We start from the raw sequence: 21072 nt of genomic DNA on the forward strand, positions 1-21072 counted from the left end.
GAGCAGAGGGGACCCGGGGCGGAGCTGAGGGGACCCGGGGCGGAGCTGAGGGGACCCGGGGCGGAGGTGGGGCCCGGGGCTCGTCCCTGCCATGCTGCCTGTGAACGGACACTTGGCCCGGCCTGCTCGGTACTCCGACCAGGCAGCTCAGGAAGACATCTGTCCACACGGCCTCCCTGCCAAGTGAGCACACGTGTGAACGCTCCCTGTGACCCACGGCAGGAAACCCCGACACTGAGCTCGGCTGACGTGAAAGCAGCGCTGGGCAGGGCAGACGGACGTCTCTCTGGCGGCCCGCAGAGGGGCTGTGGTTCCGCTCCTTGTGGGCAGGACACGCCCCGAGGTCTCCTACGGCTGCCGTGGGCCCTGCTGGCCTCGTCCATGACTAAGCAATGAGCCTTTTTGGGCAGAAAGCTTCAGTCTCGCAGACCTACGGCGCGGCACGTCAGGGTTTTCTCAATAACCAACCAGGAGCCGGTTATAGGGATGAGACCACAACCCACTGCGCTGGGCAGCTCAGCATCCCCGCTTCAGGCTGACCGGGCTCATCCCGGAGCCGGTGCTGCCGCGGATGGTCTCAGCAAGCACACGGCCCGCCGGCTCCGGACACACACACTCCCACCACGCACGTGCGCCGGGCTACGCTCCCTTGGGAGCTCGGGGGGATCTTCCTGCCGCGGCTAGCTCCTGGAGTCTGCCGGCCAGCCTTCCCCCTTCGCTGCCCCCTTGTGACGCAGGCTTAGCCTGTGCGTCTCTGTCCTCACATGGCAGCTCCCTCTCTGTGACCAGGACCCACCTCAACCCCGTACGACCCACCTCGATGTGATGATATCTACAGGGTCCTCCTTTCCAAGTACGGCTGCGTCTCTGGTCCTGGGGTTGGGACCTGGACGTGGCTCTGGGGACAGCATTCTACCCACTATGGGCGGTAACCCCAGTCGTCACTCCCACGAGCCCAGCTGCTGGACACGGCCTAAGCATCCTCATCACATCCGTGTGAATGGCATGGGGAGAGGCCGCGTCAGCCTCGCGGCGGAGGGATGCCTGGACCTGTGCTCCAGCCTCCTGCTTCCAAACCGCCTCATGGCCTCTGTGGCCCGATGCTCCTGACGTCACTGGGGGACAAAGCCCACGTCCGTGCAGCGTGAGCTGACACGGGCTCGCTTTTGGGCCGGGACAGGCCGCTGCGCCCGCTGCTTAGCCAGGCCCGACTACAGCCGCATCGCAAAGTGAAAGGACAGAACCAGCCCCCGGCTCCGCTTAGAGACGTGCACCCGCCTCTGCCACGGCTCACGCACAGGCGACTGAGACGCTGAGAAACAAGGGTGGATCTGGGTCACCACGGGACGAAGCCAAGGGCGGCTCTCCACACACACTGTGGCCGCCGCGTGTCCTGTGGGAGTGGGCTGACACACATGAGCCTCTGCAGAGAGGAGGCCCACGGAGTCATCTCCTCCAGGCCGAAGCCGTTTCAAGGGGAGGGCAGATCATGCCGTGGCTGCCACGCCACGGTGGGAGCTCAGAGGCCCCATCTGCGGGGTTTCCAGAGAACATTTTGGCTGCGGACCCAGAGGAGGCCATGGAGGGAAGGTTTCCATGGTTGGAGCCACTGCATGTGGTTAGAAGAGTGGTGGACAGCACCGTGGCAAAGGGCTCCTTCCTCACCAGCACCATGACCTCCAGCCACAAACACCCAGGGCCGCCTGGTGTAGCGCTGGAAGGACCCGGCCCCGGGTCCAAAAGAGGCTGTCCTCCCACTGAGACACTGACGTCACTGTCACCCGAGCCGCTCTGAGTGCAAGCGGCTAATGGCGCGGGCCTGTCTGCTCCCTGGGAAGCGTCCAACTTCTGGACCACAGCAAGTTCCAAAGAGCCAGGGCTGCGGCCCTTCGTGCAGCAGCCGTGAGCTCGGAAACACCAGAACACCGTCCCTGCTTCAGCGAGAAGGCCAGAGCCCGCGGAGCCTGAGCGCCAGGTCCAGTTGCGGAAATTTAGGCCCTGAACCAGCTTCCGGCACCAGAGCAGCCCGGGAGCAATGGCACGGCGACCTCACCCTTCCAGGGAGGGGTGCGGACCAGACCTTGTGCGTGGGGAAAGTGGGGTCCCCGAAAGACACTCTAGGAGAACCAGAATAGGGATCAGAGTCGCCGCCTGACTCAGCCTGGGCCGCAGCCACCAGCTCCTTGGGGCCAGGACACAACGTGACGCGCAGACGGAGGCCGCTGTCTCCTCCGGCACCGTCGGGACCTGTCAGGGACGGGGGCACCCGGGCTGCTCCCAGGCTCAGCACAATGTCACTTAGCACCTAGTTAGCTAACGGCCGATCTGCATCCTCGGACACGCACCACACACACCTGCACGCACATACACCCAGCACACGCACACACACACGTGACTGCACACACCACCCGCACACACACGCTACGTGCGTTCACCTGTACACACGAGACACACTAAACACATCGCATACATGCCACACACCTGTACACACACGTGACATACATTCATGCACAAGCTCACATCAAGCTCGCCTGCACACCTGTCCATGTACCACACACACGTGCACACACATCTGCACACATGCACACTCAGCTCCGCTGCTCAGGCTAAGACCCAGCAGGTCTTCTGGGGCAGGTTAGGTACAAACCTAAAACACACTCCACCTGCCGCCCTCCGCGAACGAGTGCCCCGTGTGTGCGGGTTCCCTGCGGGCCACTGTTCACCGCAGTCCGACGTGCCGCACCTGCAGCTCTGGGCACACATGCCGGGCCCTCGGGAGCAGCTCCCGGGTCTCAGCCCCTGTGCTCTGCATTCCCAGGGCCACCAATGGGCAGTGTCTCCGGGGACGGTGGCATTGCAAGCATGTGTGCACGCCAGCCACAGGCAGGCCCCTGCCTCCAAGCAGAGCGTGAGCCCCCTCACAGCGCAGGATGGCAGAACACGGGGTCAGTTCTGCACAGTCCAGTGGAAAACAGCCAGATGCACGAGGAAAGTTTGGTTTAACCTGGCTCACCTCACACCCAATCTGAAGACACGTGAGAGCTTGGAGCCAGGGCACCTGAGCCCTGGCCATCCCCATGACCAGACAAGGCTCCCGAAAGAAAGCTGAGAAGCCGAGGCCATGGGCTGGGGGGAGCGGTGGGACCACAGGAATGGGCTCCGTCCTCTGTCCGCCCCAGACTCCTGGGGACAAGCAGCGGGTGCTCCCGACCAAGCTCCCCCACGTACCTGTACCCCACAGGACGGTGAGGCCCAGCACCTGCCAGGGGTTCGGGGCCTCAGCCCTCCCCTGCTCCCTCCCCATCACAGGGCACGAGGCCCAGCAGACCTGGAAGGACAGGAGTGGGGGCTTCTGTCTTAACGTGGCCTTGTGTGCTCCTGTCCGGGCCGAGTGGCCCTACACCTCTGTGCTCCAGGAGAGGGAGGAGAAGGCACTTTCCGGAGGACCAGGGGGCAGGAAGGCACCAACTCATGGTGACTGGCACTGCCAGGACTGTCCCAGGATGAATGCCCACTGTGCTTCTGTCTGTAAAGCATCTGAGAGAGAGCCGTCCACACAGAGAGCTCTCTGTCTACACAGAGAGAGCCATCCACACAGAGAGAGCACCATCCACAGAGAGAGAGCTGTCTACACAGACAGAACTGTCTACACAGAGAAAGACACTGTATTTGAAAGGTGCCAATGGCCCCACCTTTCTAGGAACAACCCTTGTTCTTTTTCATGTCCTGTCTTCTTCTACATGACCTGGAATTCTTGATTTCAGCCACTTCTGGAAGTTCATCTGTGAGGGACATTGGGACATTTGCTGCTGGTAGGGGTTGGAAGAGAAAAGCCCACGCTCCTGATGACCAGACGGACCACCGGCTCAATCACACTGTCCCCAGCTGGTGCCGGAAAGGAACTTCCATCCGCTCTCTGTACGCTTCACGTTAAATGTATCACAGACCCATCCGGTTATCTGGTATCTCTGGGAACACGGGGTCACAGAGTGGAGATGGGGGCACAGAGCAGCTCACCCAGGAACTCACATGTGGTGACACAGAGACTTCGCTTCACCAAGAGCAGGGGCTAGAGAAGAAAGCACTGGAAGGCAAGGGGAGCAGGGACAGGATACAACACGGTGTGACGGATGACAGGGTCCACATGACAGGCACAGGACAGGATGTGACAAAGGACACGGTACCACCTGACATATCGTCCTGGGGGAGAGATGCTCCTGAGGGGCCCACAGTGTAGAGACAAGCCTCCTGGCAGCCTGGGTGAAAAGGAGCGCACGGCAGGTAAGCCATTCCTACCCTCTAGTGGCCGAGTCCACGGTTCCACAGGGCACCAGCCTCTATCCTGCTTCCAGCCCCAAGAGCCAGGATGGGGTCTTCTGGATGGAAGACCAGGAGAATCACCCTAGTCAGCCGCAGATGTGTTTTCCCACAAGCATTTCTCCATCACAGAACCAAGGATAGAAGGTCATGGCGGAGCCCCAGAACGGTCTACAGAGGGCCCACCTGCAGGAAGGACAACACGAACCAGCCCTGGGCTTGCAGGCCTCCAGCACCCAAGGCTCTTGGGTGCGAGGTACGTGTCAGCTCAGCACAGCAGGGGCCTAGAGGCTGCGGGCCGTGGGGCCAGTGAGGACAGAGAGACAGCCAGGGCTATGCCAGGCTGGAGGGAGCGCGATGGCAGCCACACAGCCCGCCGGCCAGGTCATGGGTGCTTGGGAGTTCACGGTGTCAAGGCGGGGATTGTAAGTGGGACAATTCACCAAACGGAAGCTGGAAATCCTTTCACTCGTTCAGTTTTTAGAATAAAGTCAAAAATCCATGAGGGCCTTCAAAAAAAACTACACATTCTAGATTTAATTATAGATTAAAAAATGCGACTTCTACTAAAAGATGATAAATGGCATATTTAGAACGGAAATCACTCTGGAGCATGAGAATGTTCCTGTCCCTCTCTGCACTCTTTCAGAATAAGAAAATCACACGGGCCTTTGGTTCTTGAACAGGTTCCTTAAAAGGGAGACGAGGGGGCACGCACAGCCGGGCTGGTAGGGTAACCCCGTCTGGGACGGAGCCCGCTCACTCTCTAACCCCAGGCAGGCCCCGATTTCCCCCGCGGGGCTGCAGGACATTCTGCGTTCAAAGCCCCTTCCGACATCAACTCGTGCTTCCATTTATCTTCTCCAAGGACCGCCGGACAGAGCTGTCCGTCTGTCCACAAGCAGGCGGTGGTCGGGAAGGTCCGCTGCAGAGGGACTCAGTGGCAGAGGGCTGCGCTCCGGCACCGCGGGCTGTGGGTCTCCTCCGAACGCGGCTGAGTCTCTGGCTCCAGGGTGCAGAGACGTCCCCGACGCAGGGCCAGCATCCCTCTGAGGCTCATCTAGCACCCGCACACGGTGCTTCTGCCTTCGGAGGCACCTCTGAATGGCTCCCGACCCTTCAGTGAGCAGGCAGACCAGTTGTGAATGGGCATCGTGGGACGTCCACAAAACGCTGTCACGATACCAAGAATGACTTTCTCTCACAGAGATGTCAAAGTTAGGATTACTCCTGGAAACAGTTCCCTTGAGCTGTCCCAGCCTCCCGTGACCGGCCCTCCTGGAGGTCCTGCCCCATCTGGGCGTCGCTCCAGGACCCAGCAGACCCCTGGGGCAGCCTGGCGACCACGGACCCACAGCCCTGAAACAGAGAGCTTTCGGGTCCCGAGCTGGCAGGCAAGCAGCAGAGACCCAGCCGACTTCCAGCCCGTTCTCGGCCTCCACGCACTCGAGCGTTATGGGGTGAGCAGCCATCTGCCAGACCAGAATCACAAATTAGAGGGAGTCAGGCCACACTTCCCTCTGTCCTGCAGCTCCTCTCCCCGCAGCCCACAGAGAAGTGGGCGGCTGCCGGTGCCAGTGGCAGGGTCAGAAGTCTGGGCGGTGTTATAGGGGCAGGTAGGGTCAGGATGAGGTTTCATCTCCACAGACGAAAATGCCATCAACTTGCTTTTCAGTTAAGACCTCCATTCGGGGAGTCTCACGAAGCCGGGGAAACACAGTGCAAATGCACGTTTCTCTTCTCTCCACGTCACTGCTCCATCAAACCCAAATACGGATGGTGTTCCGTGCCGCGGCCAAGAGCCAGGCTGGGCAGCAGGTCTAATGACATGTGAGACCTGGGTCTGTCTCCGGGGCGTCTGTGCACGGCGGTGGGGATGGCAGACGTTAACCCCGCCCGGTGGGAGGGCCTGACCCCCGCTGGGCCCCACTCCAGAGCATGCAGAACTAGTAGGTAACAGGCTGGGACCCTGAGAACCCCTGTCCTGGAATTGGGGTCTGCAAATGTTCTCTGGGAAAAGCCACAGCCGAGAGCTGAGGCAACCACAGAGCAGATGACGTGACTGAGGGCCAGGAGGCTGGGGGGCCGAGGGCCGCAGCTGGCCACCCCGGGAAGGGGTGAAGCAGGGCGTGGCTCATGGGGCAGGGACAGGCTGGCGCTGGGCAAGGGCTGGAGCCCCGAAGAGCCACCAGCATCGGCGCTGTAAGCTCTCCCCAGAAGTGGGAGGAGAGACAGGGCTTAGGTGTGAGGGCAGGACAGGGTAGGCAGCCGGCGTGCAGGGGTGTGGGCAGGGGTGATGCCGGCAGGGCTCTGCTGGACAGAAGGCCTCTGCGCAGCAAGTGGCTCTGGGCTCTGGCTCCCCTGCCTTCCCCTGCAATGCTGGGGACCAAGAGAGCAGGGAGGCGATGGTCCTGGTGGGGCAGGGGCACACGGGCTGCTCTGGTGCTGTCCATGCGGGTCCGGCCCTCAGCCCAGGTCCCTGCGGCCATAGAAGCCCAGGGCGTCTCTGCTGCCAGCTCTCTGGCCCAGAGAAGGGAAACCCCGACCCTGCAGGAAAGCGTCTGTTGGCGGCGACGGCTGGGCTCGGGAGGAAAGGGTCCAAAAGTTGAGAAACTCAGGACATGGGGGACTCTCGGCCGTGAAGGCTCAGCTCTGGTCACCACCGCCCAACCGGCTCAAACCCAGCTTCATCCTAGACGGTCTCCTCCAGCAAGTGTCAGCTGAGCCAGCATGCGGGTTCCCTGGCGACGTCGGCGTGTTTGTGAAGTCGGGGAGGCTTCCTGACCCACCGCCCCGGGCCCAGGAGGGGTCATAGCAACGCACCCGCTGAAGACTGTCCTCTGTGCTTTCCTGCTTGCTCTCCTGGGCTTCGGAGGACTGCACTGACCCAGCACACACTGCATTTACATGCAGCAGGCATCACCGTAGCGGGCACGTCCATGCAGGGGGCGGTGTGGGCGCCGAGGTGGGCCCTCCCTCCCACACTGCCCCCCCCGCGATGTGAACGCCGCGAGCCACTGCTGGCCCCCGCTGACCGTCAGCTGCCCAGGCTTCCTTCCTTCTTCCCGCCCTCACGTAGATGTCCAGGGAGCCACGGTGGCCCACGCGTCCCCCACCCGTGGCGGGAAGAGCTGTGGTTGCGTGTTCTGGTGCACCACCAGGGCGTCTGAGCCGGTCATCACACGCTGCCACCTTCTTTACACAGTATGCCGTGACCATCCAACGCCACGAGACGCTGCTGTCAGCTCCTGGCCAAAGGAAATGCCCCTGGATGACACTGTGTCACCACCCATGGGCACAACGTCTCTGCCTCCATGCAGTCAGCCACACAAAGACAACAGCAACTAACAATCCTTTCAGCTTGAATCCCGTCTCCCACCAGACCCTACCTCGTTTGCTGCTGTCGCGACCTCGCCGTGTAACTGCCGGCCCAGTATCTGACGAAGAAGGAGCCCAGGGATTGCCAAGACCCAACGACCGTCCAAAGTCTCGGAGCAGGAGAGCAGCATAGGGACAGGGACCCAGGCACTGGACCCACAGCCAGGTCCTTCACGGTCCTCCCGCCCAGCCGCCACAGTCATGGGAGAGCAGCCAGAGCCAAGGGCCCTGGAACGGGCTCTCCCCCGCTCACACCTGACAGTCCCCTACAGCCCAACACCCAACGCGGACGCACGGGCTGAGGTAAGGAAGCCACACCGCCCTCGGCTCCACTGGATACCTCCGTCGTGGAGGGGTCCCACGTCCCCCAGCTGAGCCATGGCTGACCTGCTGATGAACCATGACCTCCATGCCCATCACAGCAGGTGGGAAAGGTGCCCCGCTGCACATCACCTGTCTTCCTGTGGGGAGGTGTCCCAGGGCCAATGTGGGTGCCAGCCTTGCTGGGTCAACTCCCAGGTTCATTTTCAAGAAAGAGCCCTCAGAGGCGAGCATCCCAGGCAGGAAGACGAGGTGGCTGATGGATGGGAACACGCCCTAAGGGCACGGAGCCGACCTGTGCGGGGTGCTGGCCGCACCATCGGTCGGGGACGCGTCTCGGGCAGAGGGGCTTCTCGCCCAAGTGCCAAATAGACTCAGGCTGTCCCAAATGCCAGGGCCCATCTCCCCCGCCCCGGCAGTTCTGGGCTCTCACACCTTTTGGACCCTCTGCCCTTCCAGCGAGAGGTCCTCTCCCGAGTCCGAGTCCTGGCATCTGCAGGACCTGCCCGGGGGCCGGCCAGTGACAGTCTGCCAGCCCGAGCACCCTGCACGGCAGCCACGTGCTGATGGCACTGCAGCTGGAGGGGCCCGTGTGCCGCACGCCCGCCGTGCAGGAAACGCATCCACCGCTGAGCCTCCTGAAGCAAACACGGGGGCAATCCACGAGCTGAGTGCACCTGTGTTCTGGTGGGGACGGCTACCTGCACCAAGAGGCCCTCCTGCCGCCCCACCGGGAGCCGCTGAGAGACAGGCACTGAGGGCTGCGCAGGGAGAGACTGGACCCGGAGGGGCCAGGAGGAGGTTGTGCACCCAGCTGCTGCGAAGCCTCAGGTGCGGGCACGTCGGGGACTCGCGGGGAATCGGGCGCAGGCGTGCTGGGGCCAGGCATGGACAGGCAGCCCACCCTGAACTGGAGCCACCTCTGCTCAGCTGTCCCCTGTTGCCCTGGGGACTGCGGTTTGTGAAGAACACACAGGAAGGGGGCTTCTCACCGACGGCGGAGACCGCCTGCGGGACGCCCAGGCCAGCGGAGTGGCTGATGGAGCTGAGCTGGGAGGCTTGTGCCCTGAGGACAGCTTCCACAGGCTGCTCCCTGCATGCAGTCAGAGGAACACCCCAGACCCCTCCCCGTCTCCTCACCCGGGAGCCCATCTTGAACAACGTCCTCACAAGCTTCCTGTAGCCCCGTGGCCACATTTTCCAAACAAGACACCTCCTGTGTAGGCATGAGCTAACAGTTTCACGCGAAGACATGAGAAACCCACGCGGCCGGAAGAGAGACACCACCCGAAAGGTCACGCCGCCCAGTCTGCAACCTGAGCTTCCAGCTGGGGCACACCTGAACAGACAGCGACCAGCCCCCAGCAGCCCCGATCTGCACGTCGCGTTCCAGGGGCACCTTGACCCACACAAATCTCTTTCCCAATCCCCCGAAGCAGCTTCCAGGTGCTCAGGCCGCCCCCTTTCCTCTGTTTCCCTCACCCTGCACCCCATCTCCTGCCAGTGGAGCCTGTTAAAGCTGTGGGCTGAGGACAGACCCGGGCATCTGTGCCCCGTCACACTGTCAGAGCTAACACCGCTCAGACCCGCGCAGCCATCTCTGCGGCGGTGACCTCCCTCCCCCAGCCGGTCCGGCCGGCTCTGTGGCCGACACACGGTGCAGTGTGTCCGGTCACGCCATGCCCGTGGCTAATGCACTCGCTCGGAGTCAAGGCCACGACGCAGGCGCCCCCAGATGCTGATCTGGGTGAGGGTTTTCTTCGGGGAAACACAGAGAGCTGTGGGCAGTGAGGGGACACCGTGGGACATCAGCCATCAAGAGAGGGCTGTGCTCGGAGAGCTGACTGGCCGCACACAGCTCACATGAGGCAGACTTGCAGCCAAGTGCTCATGTGTGGGCAGTTGTGACCAGCCGCGATGACACAGCTCCGTCACGTCCCGGGAGCGGCTGCTGGGTTCCAACACCCACGGTGGGAAAACAGCATCAGCAGCAAACGGCCGTGCCGGGAGCCATCAGCGGGTAAGGCCGCCCCGTCTGACCTTCCAGAGCCTATGAAGCCGGTGCCGCTCCTGTCTCACTGACACGGACCTGGAAGGTAGGACTTTCCAAGTCCCCACAGCCTGGTGGTGACCGAGCGCACCTGGGCCAGGGCACCTTGCCTCAGGACCCCACTCCCGGCAACAGGCAGCTTCTCTGGCCCCATGTCCATCCCACCTGGAGGGGTCTGTGTCCCGTTGTAGAGATGGGAGAAAGCACTAATTCCACCACAGCGTTCCACACCAGACGCCTGTGCGCACGTACAGCCTGCCTGCTGATAAAACTGGACGACTCCCCCTGCCGTGTAAGGACCAAGGACGGGCTGGGCAACATGGTCAGCAGCACGGTCAGCAGCAGAGCGAGACGGACAGCTCAGGACCCATGGCCTGCATGGCACAGCCGACCCTCCAGCCTCGGAAAGCCCAGACCAGGTACATCTTGCACACAGCAGGAGCAGACGGGAGGCCCACCTGGCAGGCATGGTGGTCTAGGTCCTTCCAGCGGGTGCCGAAGGTGTGGGGCTCTGGTTCCCGTCCAGCCGCTGAACAGAAGCTGCTGAGCCCATGGAAGCCTGAGCGACGGCAGGACGTGGACCAGGAGCCCCCATGACGCCTGAGGTCCCAGGGAGCACAGAGTGACTGATGGTGTCAGTCTGGAGGGAGGCTGGATGCCCTGCGGAGCAGATGCCCACCCCAGCAGGGAGACCTGCCCCTCCGTGGAGGCGTCCGTCCCACGCGGCCTCCCTCAGTCTTGCAGCACGGGGAGCGGTGATGATGGGACGACACAGGTTCTGGTGTCCAGTCAACGCGCCCCGAGCGCCGTGCATGCACCCACACACCAGTAACCCAGCCAGTTACCACACACGACATCCCCCTGTGGCGCCGACTCATTACGCTCGGGTGAGGCCACGATGAGCCCTGCCTGCACGGGTTCTAACTACAGAAACACGGCTCCAGAGTCTTCCCCGGCTGGGCCGACGAGCACGGCTCCGCACGCTGCCTGCACCGCCCTGCACCCAGCAGACACGCACCACACGCCGAGGCACTCACCTGGCTGTCCAGCGTGGAGAGACGGGGCCAGCACCCTTCTTTCCCGTCACCCTCCGCAGCTCTGGGAGGCAGCAGCCACCAGGCCCTCGTCCACTCAGCCGCCATCTCTTCAGAACATGGGCTACTGAGGGCAGTGGTGTAGGTCACGGACAGTGGGCGGTTTCTGTCCGCGCACACGGCACGTTACCACGCAGCAGCCGCACCGTACCCCAACGCCAGGTCAGGTACGGTGCTGTGCTGGCCACAGTGCCGCCTGCGACACTCGGCCTGGTGACACTCTGCGGCACCACGGTACGTCCCCCGCGGGCTGCTGTCTCACTGACTCGGACAGCATCTTGGCTCCGGAGCAGTGCCCGGCCCGAGGCGGTACCGGCAGGCCGCGGGTGAGTGATTCTAGGCTCAACCATGGAGCCAGCGAGGAGAATCCGCTGATCAACAGGAGCCGCAGGACTCGGTGACGCTGGGTGTGGCTTCCTCACCGACAGCGCGGTGCCCTCCTACCCCAGGTCCCGCGTGAGCCCACGGCCTGGGGGAAAGCAGGCCTGGCCTGGAACTTGTCCAGGAGCTCGGCTCAGGCCAGGAGCACCAGCACATCCACGCCGGGTCGCCCAGGGCGCCCACCCCCCACCCTGGGCCCCTGAGCTCCAAACCCCACGCCTGCGTCCACTGCACTCCGACCCCAGCAGCCTCGTTTCTGAGTCCTGTCCTATGGTTTGTCCTATGGTTTCTGAGTCCTGTCCTACGGTTTGACCCCTTGCCTCCTTGGCCCTGATGGGTGACGCGTGCTGGTGCGTCTACGTGGGAGAGGACCGCATGCACTCGTGCCAGCTCATGCAGGACTCCAGACTCCGGGCTCATCCCAACTCCACATGGGCTGGTGGGAGTCAGGAGGGGAGCCAGCCCTGGCCCCGCAGCGAGCCCCCACCCACACCCGCCGCGGCTGAGCAGCACAGACACCCCACTCAGCGCAGATGGCAGGAGGACAGACAGAAGCGAAGGTCACCATTGCCGCAGTGCGGAGAGGAGTGTGTGCCCAAACCTCACTGCACGAAGTTCCTGACGTCTCCAAAATGCAGAATATCCCCCAAAAGGCAGTGTGTGCTAGCCGACAGCAGACTCATTTTCTTCAGTTGCAGGAACCACATCTTTGTACCCCCCCCCGTGCATCCCGCCGCTGGGATGCTGGGTCAGCTCCGGACGAGACCTCCCGACCCACCCTGGCTTTCCACCCAGAAGGAACGAGAATTGTGGCTCTGACCGGACAGAGCTCCCCTCGTCCCCGAAAGTGAGAAACGCGCATTACAGCCAAGCGTGTCAGAGCTGAGTCTGCCCTAGAGACAGAACCTTCCACTGCTAACCACGCTGATGCCTTAAAGGGGGGATGATCTCGTGGTCTCCGGGCTGCACAGGACAGAAGGTTTCTCAGGATGTTCAAAGGGGTCCGAGGCCTCTTTCTACTCTTTGCTTTTGAAGTGTCATCTCAGTCCCGTCAGTCAAGCTCAGCTCTCCTGTTGCAAGCCATCACGGACGTGGGACACAGAACAGTGGGACTGGAGGACAAGCTACCTTCTCCGTTCCCCAGCGACCGTCCCGAGCTCCACTTCACACTGAACCCATTGTCTCCGGCCTCCGACCTCTGACCGGCCACCCTGTCCCATGCGGGACACCCGTATCCCCTGTCCTTGCTTCCATGCCTTTGTCCCCTGCCCGGGGCAGCTTCTCCCGCAGGCCTTGTTCTGGTGTTCCACAGGCCTGGTGGATGCTGAGGCAGCCGCCTTGCCCTCCTGTGCCGTCCGCTGCCTGCACGCTCCCTACTGACCTCACAGGCAGGCCCTTGCCCATCCACTGGGGCCCTACAGGCCGGCCACGCCTGGTGACCCCTCCACCTGGCACTTGTCCGAAGCCACTGGGCCAGCAGCATAACCAGCACCCAGGCCATGCACCGGACCCTCAGCAAGGCTGGTGTGTGGGCGGCGGCCAGCTTGGCTGGAAATGACCGACCAGCCCATGCCCTCCCTCCTGCCGTGGGTGAGTCAGCAAGCCCCCGCCCCGCCGGGAGCACCCAGCTGTGCCCCCTCACCGCACAGCCCACAGGCTGCTCTGGCCGGAGCCTCCCCATCTGGGCGGTGAGGGCTCCAAGAGCGACACCGGCCTGCGTCTGACGCTCTGACTCTGCATTTCAGGGAAGCGCGTGGGACCTCGTGACTCTCCAACTCTGTTCATTTCTTACAGGTGCCTCATGCCCCCACACACAAACACAAACTTCCTACCAAGTGGGCCCTTTCTAACATATCCAGGGTACCCCACTTATTTTTCCCTGAAAAAGTACAACTTCTTTCCACAAGGGGTCCACCAGCCTGTCTCACCCTGAGTAAGAAAGCAGTGACCACAAGCAGGTTCTGGGCCACATGTGGCCCTGGACGCTTGCTGGCCCCAGGGGTGTGTCCCCCAGCGGGTGGCCCAGGGTGGACGGGACACGGTGGGAGTGTGCTACTCGTGCCGCAACAGGGTCTCCCTTCCCCCTGCCGAGACCAGGAGGTTTTGGATCCCTGTCGTAGGCGTGGCTGTGGGGACCCCAGGAAGGCAAGCTGCTTCCCTCGGCCAGAGGAAGGCCAAGCCTGAGAGCTCCGTGCAGACACCGAAGACACAATCCCACATGCAAAGCCTGATTTGGGACTGATTTTGGATCCCAGCACCCAGCCCGTTCCCACCCTCTGTCCCCGGGAGCTCTGTGCCTCAGCCTTTCTCCTTGCTGGCCCTCCTGTGACCAGCCTCCCCTCCCTTCCAGCCCACCTAAGACCCACCCAAGGCCAGCCACTCCGTACGGCCTTATCTGGAGAGGGACTTGGCGCAGGGTCATGTCTCTGAAAGACCGGCTGGGCTCCACGGGCAGGCTGCTGTCCCCGGGCGCTGACGTCAGCCCACAGCCTTCGCGGTGTGGTGCCCGGCAGAGAACCTGAGGAAGCCGGAAGCACCAACACTCGCACGAGAGCGGCAGCTTGGACGGCTGGACCGCATGTGTGTCCCTGATGGGCTCGTTTCGTGGAGCCCGGCTGGACTCCGTTATGCTTCCCGAAATGAACACGGCCGCCCACTTGACGCAGACTCCAGGAGGCCGGGCAGCACGCCCTGTCGTGGGGGCTCTGGGGTCAAACGTCATGTGTACAGAGCACAGCTGTGCCGACCTTTCACTCTGCAGTCTGCATTCCATCCCCCAAAACCCGCCCCTGAGGCCTCGGGGTCCAGGGATGAGCCCCGCGTGGGCGTCCACGACGGTGTCCAGAAGGGACGGCCTCGCTCTCCTGTGTGCAGACCCTGCGTAAACCACAACCAGGAAGCAACACGGCAGAAAGGAGACGCGCCAACTCCTACAGACACCGGACGGGTAAAGGAGGACGGAGCCAGGCTGCAGCCACAAGGACTCGGGGAAAGTCAGCACGACCTTGAATAAGGAGATGTTGTTTGGAATGGCATGAGCTGCCTCCCCAGCAAGATGACAGGAAGAACGGTGCCCAAAGGGCAAGTCATAGAGGCTCTGTTTGGACAAGAGTGAGCAGGGCTGACCCGAAGGCCAGAAGGAAACCACCACCAATACAGCCAACCAGCAGCGACACGGTCAGCGAGCGAGTCGAGCTGCCACCTGGCAGAAACCCGGCCCCGAAAACCCAGTGCCCGGCACCAGGAGAGGGCGGTCCGTGCCAGAACAGGTGATCTCCGGGGCAGGGCCGCATACAAGGGCGCACCCTGCAGTGAGTTGCGGGAGCCGGCGGTTTGGGGTTTGGGGCGTGGACAGCTGCAGAGGGGACGGCAAGCGTGCTTTCTAAAAGATGGCGCTACTGTATGTTCTCCGAAAGGAGAAATGCAAAAATTGATTAGAAACATGCTACTCAAGAATAACGTACCAAGGAAGTAAAGTCGGAAGGATTGCTCTGTTCTGCCCCATTCCACCAGAGGCCACGGCCAGCGAGACGCACAGGAACCAGACTCCCGGCCCTGGCGCCCTGCAGCGCGTGCAGGTGGAACTGTGAACCCGGGCAGGGAGCGCTCACCAGTAACCCGTCCCGCCAGCAGCTGCTCTGCACCCGGGGACACAGAAGCTCCCGGTTGTGCAGTGCCCGCTGACTTCCCACGTTCACCGGTGCCTTGTGTTCACACCGAGGTCGTGCACTCAGCAGGACGTCCAGGAAAGAATCACGGGACACGAGGAAGTGGCTCCAAAAGAGGAGAAGGGGCGGCACGCAGCCATCAGGACGGGCACAACAGACGTCTGGTTAGAACCAACACAGTGTTCACGGCAAGCCTGGTCATGAGGTTTTGTACCACGTGCGTGAGGTCACCGAGCAAAGCCCCTTGAAGCCCCATCAGTGGGCTGTGTCCCCTTCACTAGTCGGGAACCCACGAGGGCCTCGAGCGTGGTGCCAGGAGGCCCCGAGGGAGCGCACCACAGCGACAGGGTCTGCAGGCAGCGACCCCAGCAGGTGCCCGGCACCCACGGCCCCCCCCCACCCCTGAACAGGGCCTCCCCGACCGGGCCACTCGGTAGCTTGCAACAAGGCTTCCATGGGAAGGAGGAAACAGGAAACCTGGCAAACAGGAAACCACAAAGAGTTCCTTTCCCTGAACACGCTCGGTGACCTCATGTCTCCTCCTGGCACTAGTGCCCTGGCGGCCCCGTATGCGGAGCAGGGCCGCCTTGCGACCACTGAACCCTAATGGTCACAAAGTCATTTTTCGTCCTCTTTTTCCTATGCAGCCTCAAGTGCATCCAGAACAGCCTGAAAGGACTCACAACATAAAAGAACTAATTTTCTGGAACTGTGCCCGTGTGTCGCCCATCGGCACCCTTGGCTCGCACCGCTCTGAGCTCACAAGGCTGTCGTGATGCAAAGCCAGGTCTTCAGAAGGTGGGGGCCGGGACACCCAAACGTCCATCTGACGGTGGCCCCCCCCCTGGCATACAGCACTTTGGTAACAACACGGACACGTTTAAAATGCCCAAGAAGCTGGATTTTGGGTGATTGACCTCGTTTTCCCGAGGAAGCAATGAAAGATACAAAGGCTATGATCGGTGAGTGTGCGGTGCAGACATCCCCAAGACACGGCTGCCCTCCGTCTCAGCAGATCCCACCTGGAAAATGTTCCTTCCCAGCCCTGGGATGAATGGCCACTTGGAGAACAGCCGTGACAGTTCCCGCCTGAAAAACCCCGTACCTGACTGGGGCTTAAATACGGCCGATTACCCCTTGTGCTGAGCAGCTCGGACGGGAGAGTGGACGCGGGAGGGGAGGAGGGCGGTCCGAGCCCCCGACACCATCCCGTCCTGTTTCCGGAGGCAGAGTGCTTGTGACCAAGTCTGTAGGCCCTGCTGGGGCCTCCAAGCTGGGGGAATGACACTGCCCAGCTCTGCCCAGTTACACCAGGCACTCTGGCCTCACCATGATGCGGGGCACGGACATGAAGCCTGGGGCTCTCCTCAGAGCGGAAACCGGTCAGCTTGCTGGAGGTACAACGTTGCAAGGAATTCACCCATAACCCAAATTACTGGCCTCTGGAATCATCACTTTCCCAGGAAGAGTTACTATTGGCACCAAGATATCCTACGGGTAACACTGAGCAACAACGAAAATGGGAGACCAGCGGCTCATCCCATGGGCTGAGCACTGGAGCCACCCCCCCACCCCGGGGCAAACAATGCTGGAGGAAGATGGCTCCCGGGTCTCCAGCCAGGTCAGCGGGAGTAACCGGGGTTCTAAAAGCAGAGCTGTGACGAAGTCCCTGTTTCTGTTAAAAGCTCCCTCCGGCATGGTCTTGGTCTCTGACAGACAGAAGCACACACTGCCCAGGACGCCGGGGACACCAGGAGCAACAGGTGGTCATTCTGTCCACTCGGGGGCCGGGGGCTGCTGCAGACCCGAGACCCTTGCTTGCCGGGCACGAGCCTCTATCTCCGAGGGAGCCATGTGAGATCCCCGTCCTCCGCCAGCAGCGGGCGGGCCTCATGACGACCACGAGGCCCCAGCCATGCCTGCCGCCCCGGCCGCCCCATCTGCCCGTTAGATGTTGGGGTGCTGGGGAGACTGTGCCTCTCCTCCACCCGGGTGTGCATGTCCACGCGGGGCTCTGTCGGCACGGCCTTACCTGTAGCCTGCACCACATCCGCCGCCGTCAGGTTCCGGACACTGGCGCTCACTCTGAAGGTCACGGCCGGTCCCAGAACACTGGAAGAGATGAGAGAGAGAGCTCAGAACCACCCCAGCATCCCGAGTGGCTTCTCTGCAGCCACGCGGAAAACACCCACACGCTCAGAACGCGTGTGAGGCCGCTGCCGTGGTGGGGGTGACCTCCGGCCCACGGCGGACTCTGCCCCTCAGTCGGTCATCCCACCGACGCGCTGTGCTCTCGGAGCCGAGCCACAGTGCCTGTGACAAGGAGCCGAGCTGCAGTGCGTGTGACAAGTCCAATCGACCCCAACCCACCAACAAGGACGAGCAGAGGTCCTTGCAAAGGAAACTCACGGACACGGAGTTGAGCATTTGGCTCCTACGGGAGCACCAGGAATCAAAGGCAGAAAGAGAAGAGACGGTAGTTCAAAACCTCTCTTGACAGGAACCGTTTAAAAAACTTACCAAAGTCACTAAGAACTATTTAGTATAAAAATAACTAGCAGGGAATTGCCAGACAGGAATGATTAAAATTTTCAAAGCTTTTTAAATACTATGTTAAGTATAAGTTTGAAAAAATACATCACTCCTTAAATAATTTTATTCATCTAAAGAGGAGAGGGAAGCAAATCTAAATTATTTATCTAAAATAAATAATTTTACTCATCTAAAGAAGTTGGAGGAGAATAGGAAGGGGGAGGGAAAGAAGGGGAAGAGGGAAGGGGGAGGGGAGGAAGCAGAGGAAACGGGGCCATAGGGAAGGGGGACAGGATGGGGAGGGGAGACTATGTGGACAGGGATGGGGAAGGGGGAGAAGAAGAGGGAGGGAGAGGGGAGAAGGGAGAAGGAACAGGGACAGGAAAGTGGGAGGGGAGAAGAGGGAGTGGGGAGGGAGAGGGAGCAGGGGGACAGGGAAGAGGGACAGGAGGCAGAGGAGGGCAGGAGAGGGGAGGGCTTATCTCCTAGCTGCTTGGGCTGCCGGCTCCAGTGCCGGGACTTCCCGTGGAAAGAGCGACCCCCCATTTGCTTCTCCGCTCTCCGTCTTGCGAACAAGGTGCACAGTCTGGAGCTGGCACCACAGAGGGCACAGAACATGCAGCTTGTAGGGAGGGCTGTGTCCTCGCCCCCCCCCCAAGACGCTGCTGTGCCTCTCGGGTCCCAGAGGTACTGGCTGCCGCTGGCCGGACAGATGCCCTCCCAGCGGTCACTGGGGGCTCCCGCCACTATCTGCAGCAGGCTCTGCGTCCCATTGTCCTCCCTCGGCCCAGGACCTTTTCGCTATGCATGGATTCAACACCGGGAGCAAAACCACGATGTGTCACCTGCTGGACCCCTCCTAGGTGGGGGGGATGCCACCTAGCGTGTGCACCTGCTACATTCCAGCGCCAAGGAAACTCGGGACAGCAGGGCTGTCCACAGTCCCCCCAGGGGCGGACACCCACCCGCTCTCTCTCAAGCTGCCTACCTGCCCCGCAGGACGCCAGCTGCCCGCGGTCCTAACCCGGCCCCAACCCAAGCTCCAGCCCTCCCGCCTGGTCTACCACCGTCGGCTTGTGAAGGCACTGGGAGTGAGAAAGGTGCCAGCAGCGGTACGTAAGCCTGGGGACGAGCAAAGGGCAAGGCCATGGTCAGCAAGAGCCACATGAAGACAGAGGGGACCCCCAACACCTGGGAGAACCCAGCCGGGGCAAACTGCCCTGCCTCTCCCCACATCCCCGCTCGTGCTCCCGCCTTCCCCAGTTGTCCACGCAGAGCCAAGCTGAGGCTCCCTATGATCTCCGCAGGGCCTGCTCTGGGCCTCGTGACCTCTGGGGCGCTCAGACAGGAGCCGGGGTCCCCACTCTTGTTGGTGGCTCCCGGAGCGCTGGCTCACCTCCCTGTGGTCTGGCTGCTGCACGAGGCCCCGCCAGGGTCGATCCTTGGCCGCCGCGGGGCCCCACCATCGTTGTCGGATGTTTTCTGCGGAAGCCTCAGCACCACCTCAGGCCCGAGGACACCTCCTCCAGGCAGCCCCTGGCCCTGCACCCACAGCTCTGTGCAGCAGCCACACATGGCCCAGGGGCTTCCTATTCCATCTCTTTGTACAAAAAATGTCCACATGGTCCTGAAGTTTGGCTGAAACTCCCTGAAAATGCCACCACGTTCATCCTCCATCTGGGTTCCTGCTGCCTGTGGCTGGAGCCACGTCCTGGCCTGACATGTCCCCAGGGGTGCCCTCCAGGCCTGCCCACTCCCTCCTGCCCACCAAGGCTAAGGGCCCCAGGTGGCTCTGCAGGCCTGTGTGAGACGCCACCGGCCAGACGGCCCCCCTTCTGCTCCTGCTGGAGGCTCTGTCCCCAGAGCGATGGCTGTCCCCACCTCACACAGGTTGGTTTTCCTGCCACCCGTCCCCCCGGCTCTACCGCCTCTCAGGGTCCCTCTTGGGCTGTCCCCACCACTTGCGCTCTGACCACAGTGGACCCTCCCCCAAGCGGACCGTGGGCAGGACCAGGAGCGCACGGAACTCAGCGCACTGATGGTCCCGCAGGACGTCCGCGGCTTCCCGAGGGCAGCTGGCTCGGGAGGGCGTGTAGGCTATTGGCCAGCGCCGCACACACGAGGTGGGTGGCAGCGTCACCACTGGGACGGAGTTGTGACACAGCGTGCCGCTGTCCTCTACGCCGAGAGGAGGTCCTCGTTAACACAACAGGCTTCACCTGCCGTCGAAGGGGCACCAGGACTTCGGGTCTCTGTGTGGTTCTGTAACGTTTCTCACTGAATCTAAACATCCAAGAACTCATAGGCAGATGGCACCTCCCTCAGGTGCCCAGGGTTTTCCCTAAAGACACTGCAGGCCTTCCTGGGTTTTGCTCACCGGGTCATGGAGAAGACACGGCTCACCTACCACCCTGCCCCGTGGAGCCAGCAAGAGATGCTGTGTGACCCGGCCCGGCCAGCAGGGGACACGTCTGACCCGGGAACACACCCGTGACCCGGCCCGGCCAGCAGGGACACACGCTGGACCCAGGAACGCGCCTGTGACCCGGCTCGGCCAGCAGGGACACGCCGGACCTGGGAACGCACCCGTGACCCAGCCCGGCTAGCAGGGGACACGTCTGACCTGGGAACGCGCCCGTGACCTGGCTGGGCCAGCAGGGGACACATTGGACCTGGGACTACGCCTGGGACACGGGAAGCACTCCTGAGCGTCAGCTTCGCCATCACAGAGACTGTACAAGGCAGGGAGGGCAGGCCTGCCCTGCCCTGGCCCAGGGACCCAGCCCATCACCTCTCGGGCTCACAAGAGTCTCGTGAAGGAAGGAAAACTGACCCACAGAGCAGAGTCAGAGAGGATCAGCCACCCGAGCCAGTGCCACGACAGGGACTCGGACCTACTCTTCCCGGATGCCTGTCCTGACGTGCAACACGGACGTCCGCACACAGGCCTTGCAGCAGCGACCCTACATGTCGTCCCCTCTGCTAACCCCTCAGCCTCGCCGGCCTCCGTTCACGGCTGACGGTGGGGAGACCTGTTCTGGCCGAGGCTCTAACTTCCTTTCCCATCGCGGCTGCTGTGTGAAGCCAATGCCCAGGGGCTCTGGGCAGCATCCTGGGACACGAAGAAGGGAAGGACGGGCAGGTGGGCAGGGGCGCAGGGTGTCCTGCTGGCCCTGGGTGCCTGGCTACACACCCGGGACCACACAGAAGCTCCCTGAGCTCCCACCAGGGGCGTCCAAAACCAGAAGCTCCTCCACCGAGCACAGCTGGGCCCCGGGGGCTGCGGTGTGCCCTGGGCCTCCAATCGGAATGCGTCAGGCCCCCAACCACA

At 62.3% G+C, this 21072-nt stretch overlaps 1 protein-coding gene across 1 annotated transcript in view; it reads right to left on the reverse strand.

The window, feature by feature from the left end:
• PTPRN2 (protein tyrosine phosphatase receptor type N2) overlaps positions 1 to 21072 on the reverse strand; it is a 730665-nt gene that overhangs the window by 372255 nt on the left and 337338 nt on the right. Inside the window, 1 exon segment of the mRNA XM_047695171.1 lies at positions 17242 to 17321. Coding sequence (XP_047551127.1) covers positions 17242 to 17321 — 80 coding nt within the window.

This window comes from Lutra lutra, chromosome 11 (assembly GCF_902655055.1).
Source record: "Lutra lutra chromosome 11, mLutLut1.2, whole genome shotgun sequence".
Taxonomy (NCBI): Eukaryota; Metazoa; Chordata; class Mammalia; order Carnivora; family Mustelidae; genus Lutra; species Lutra lutra.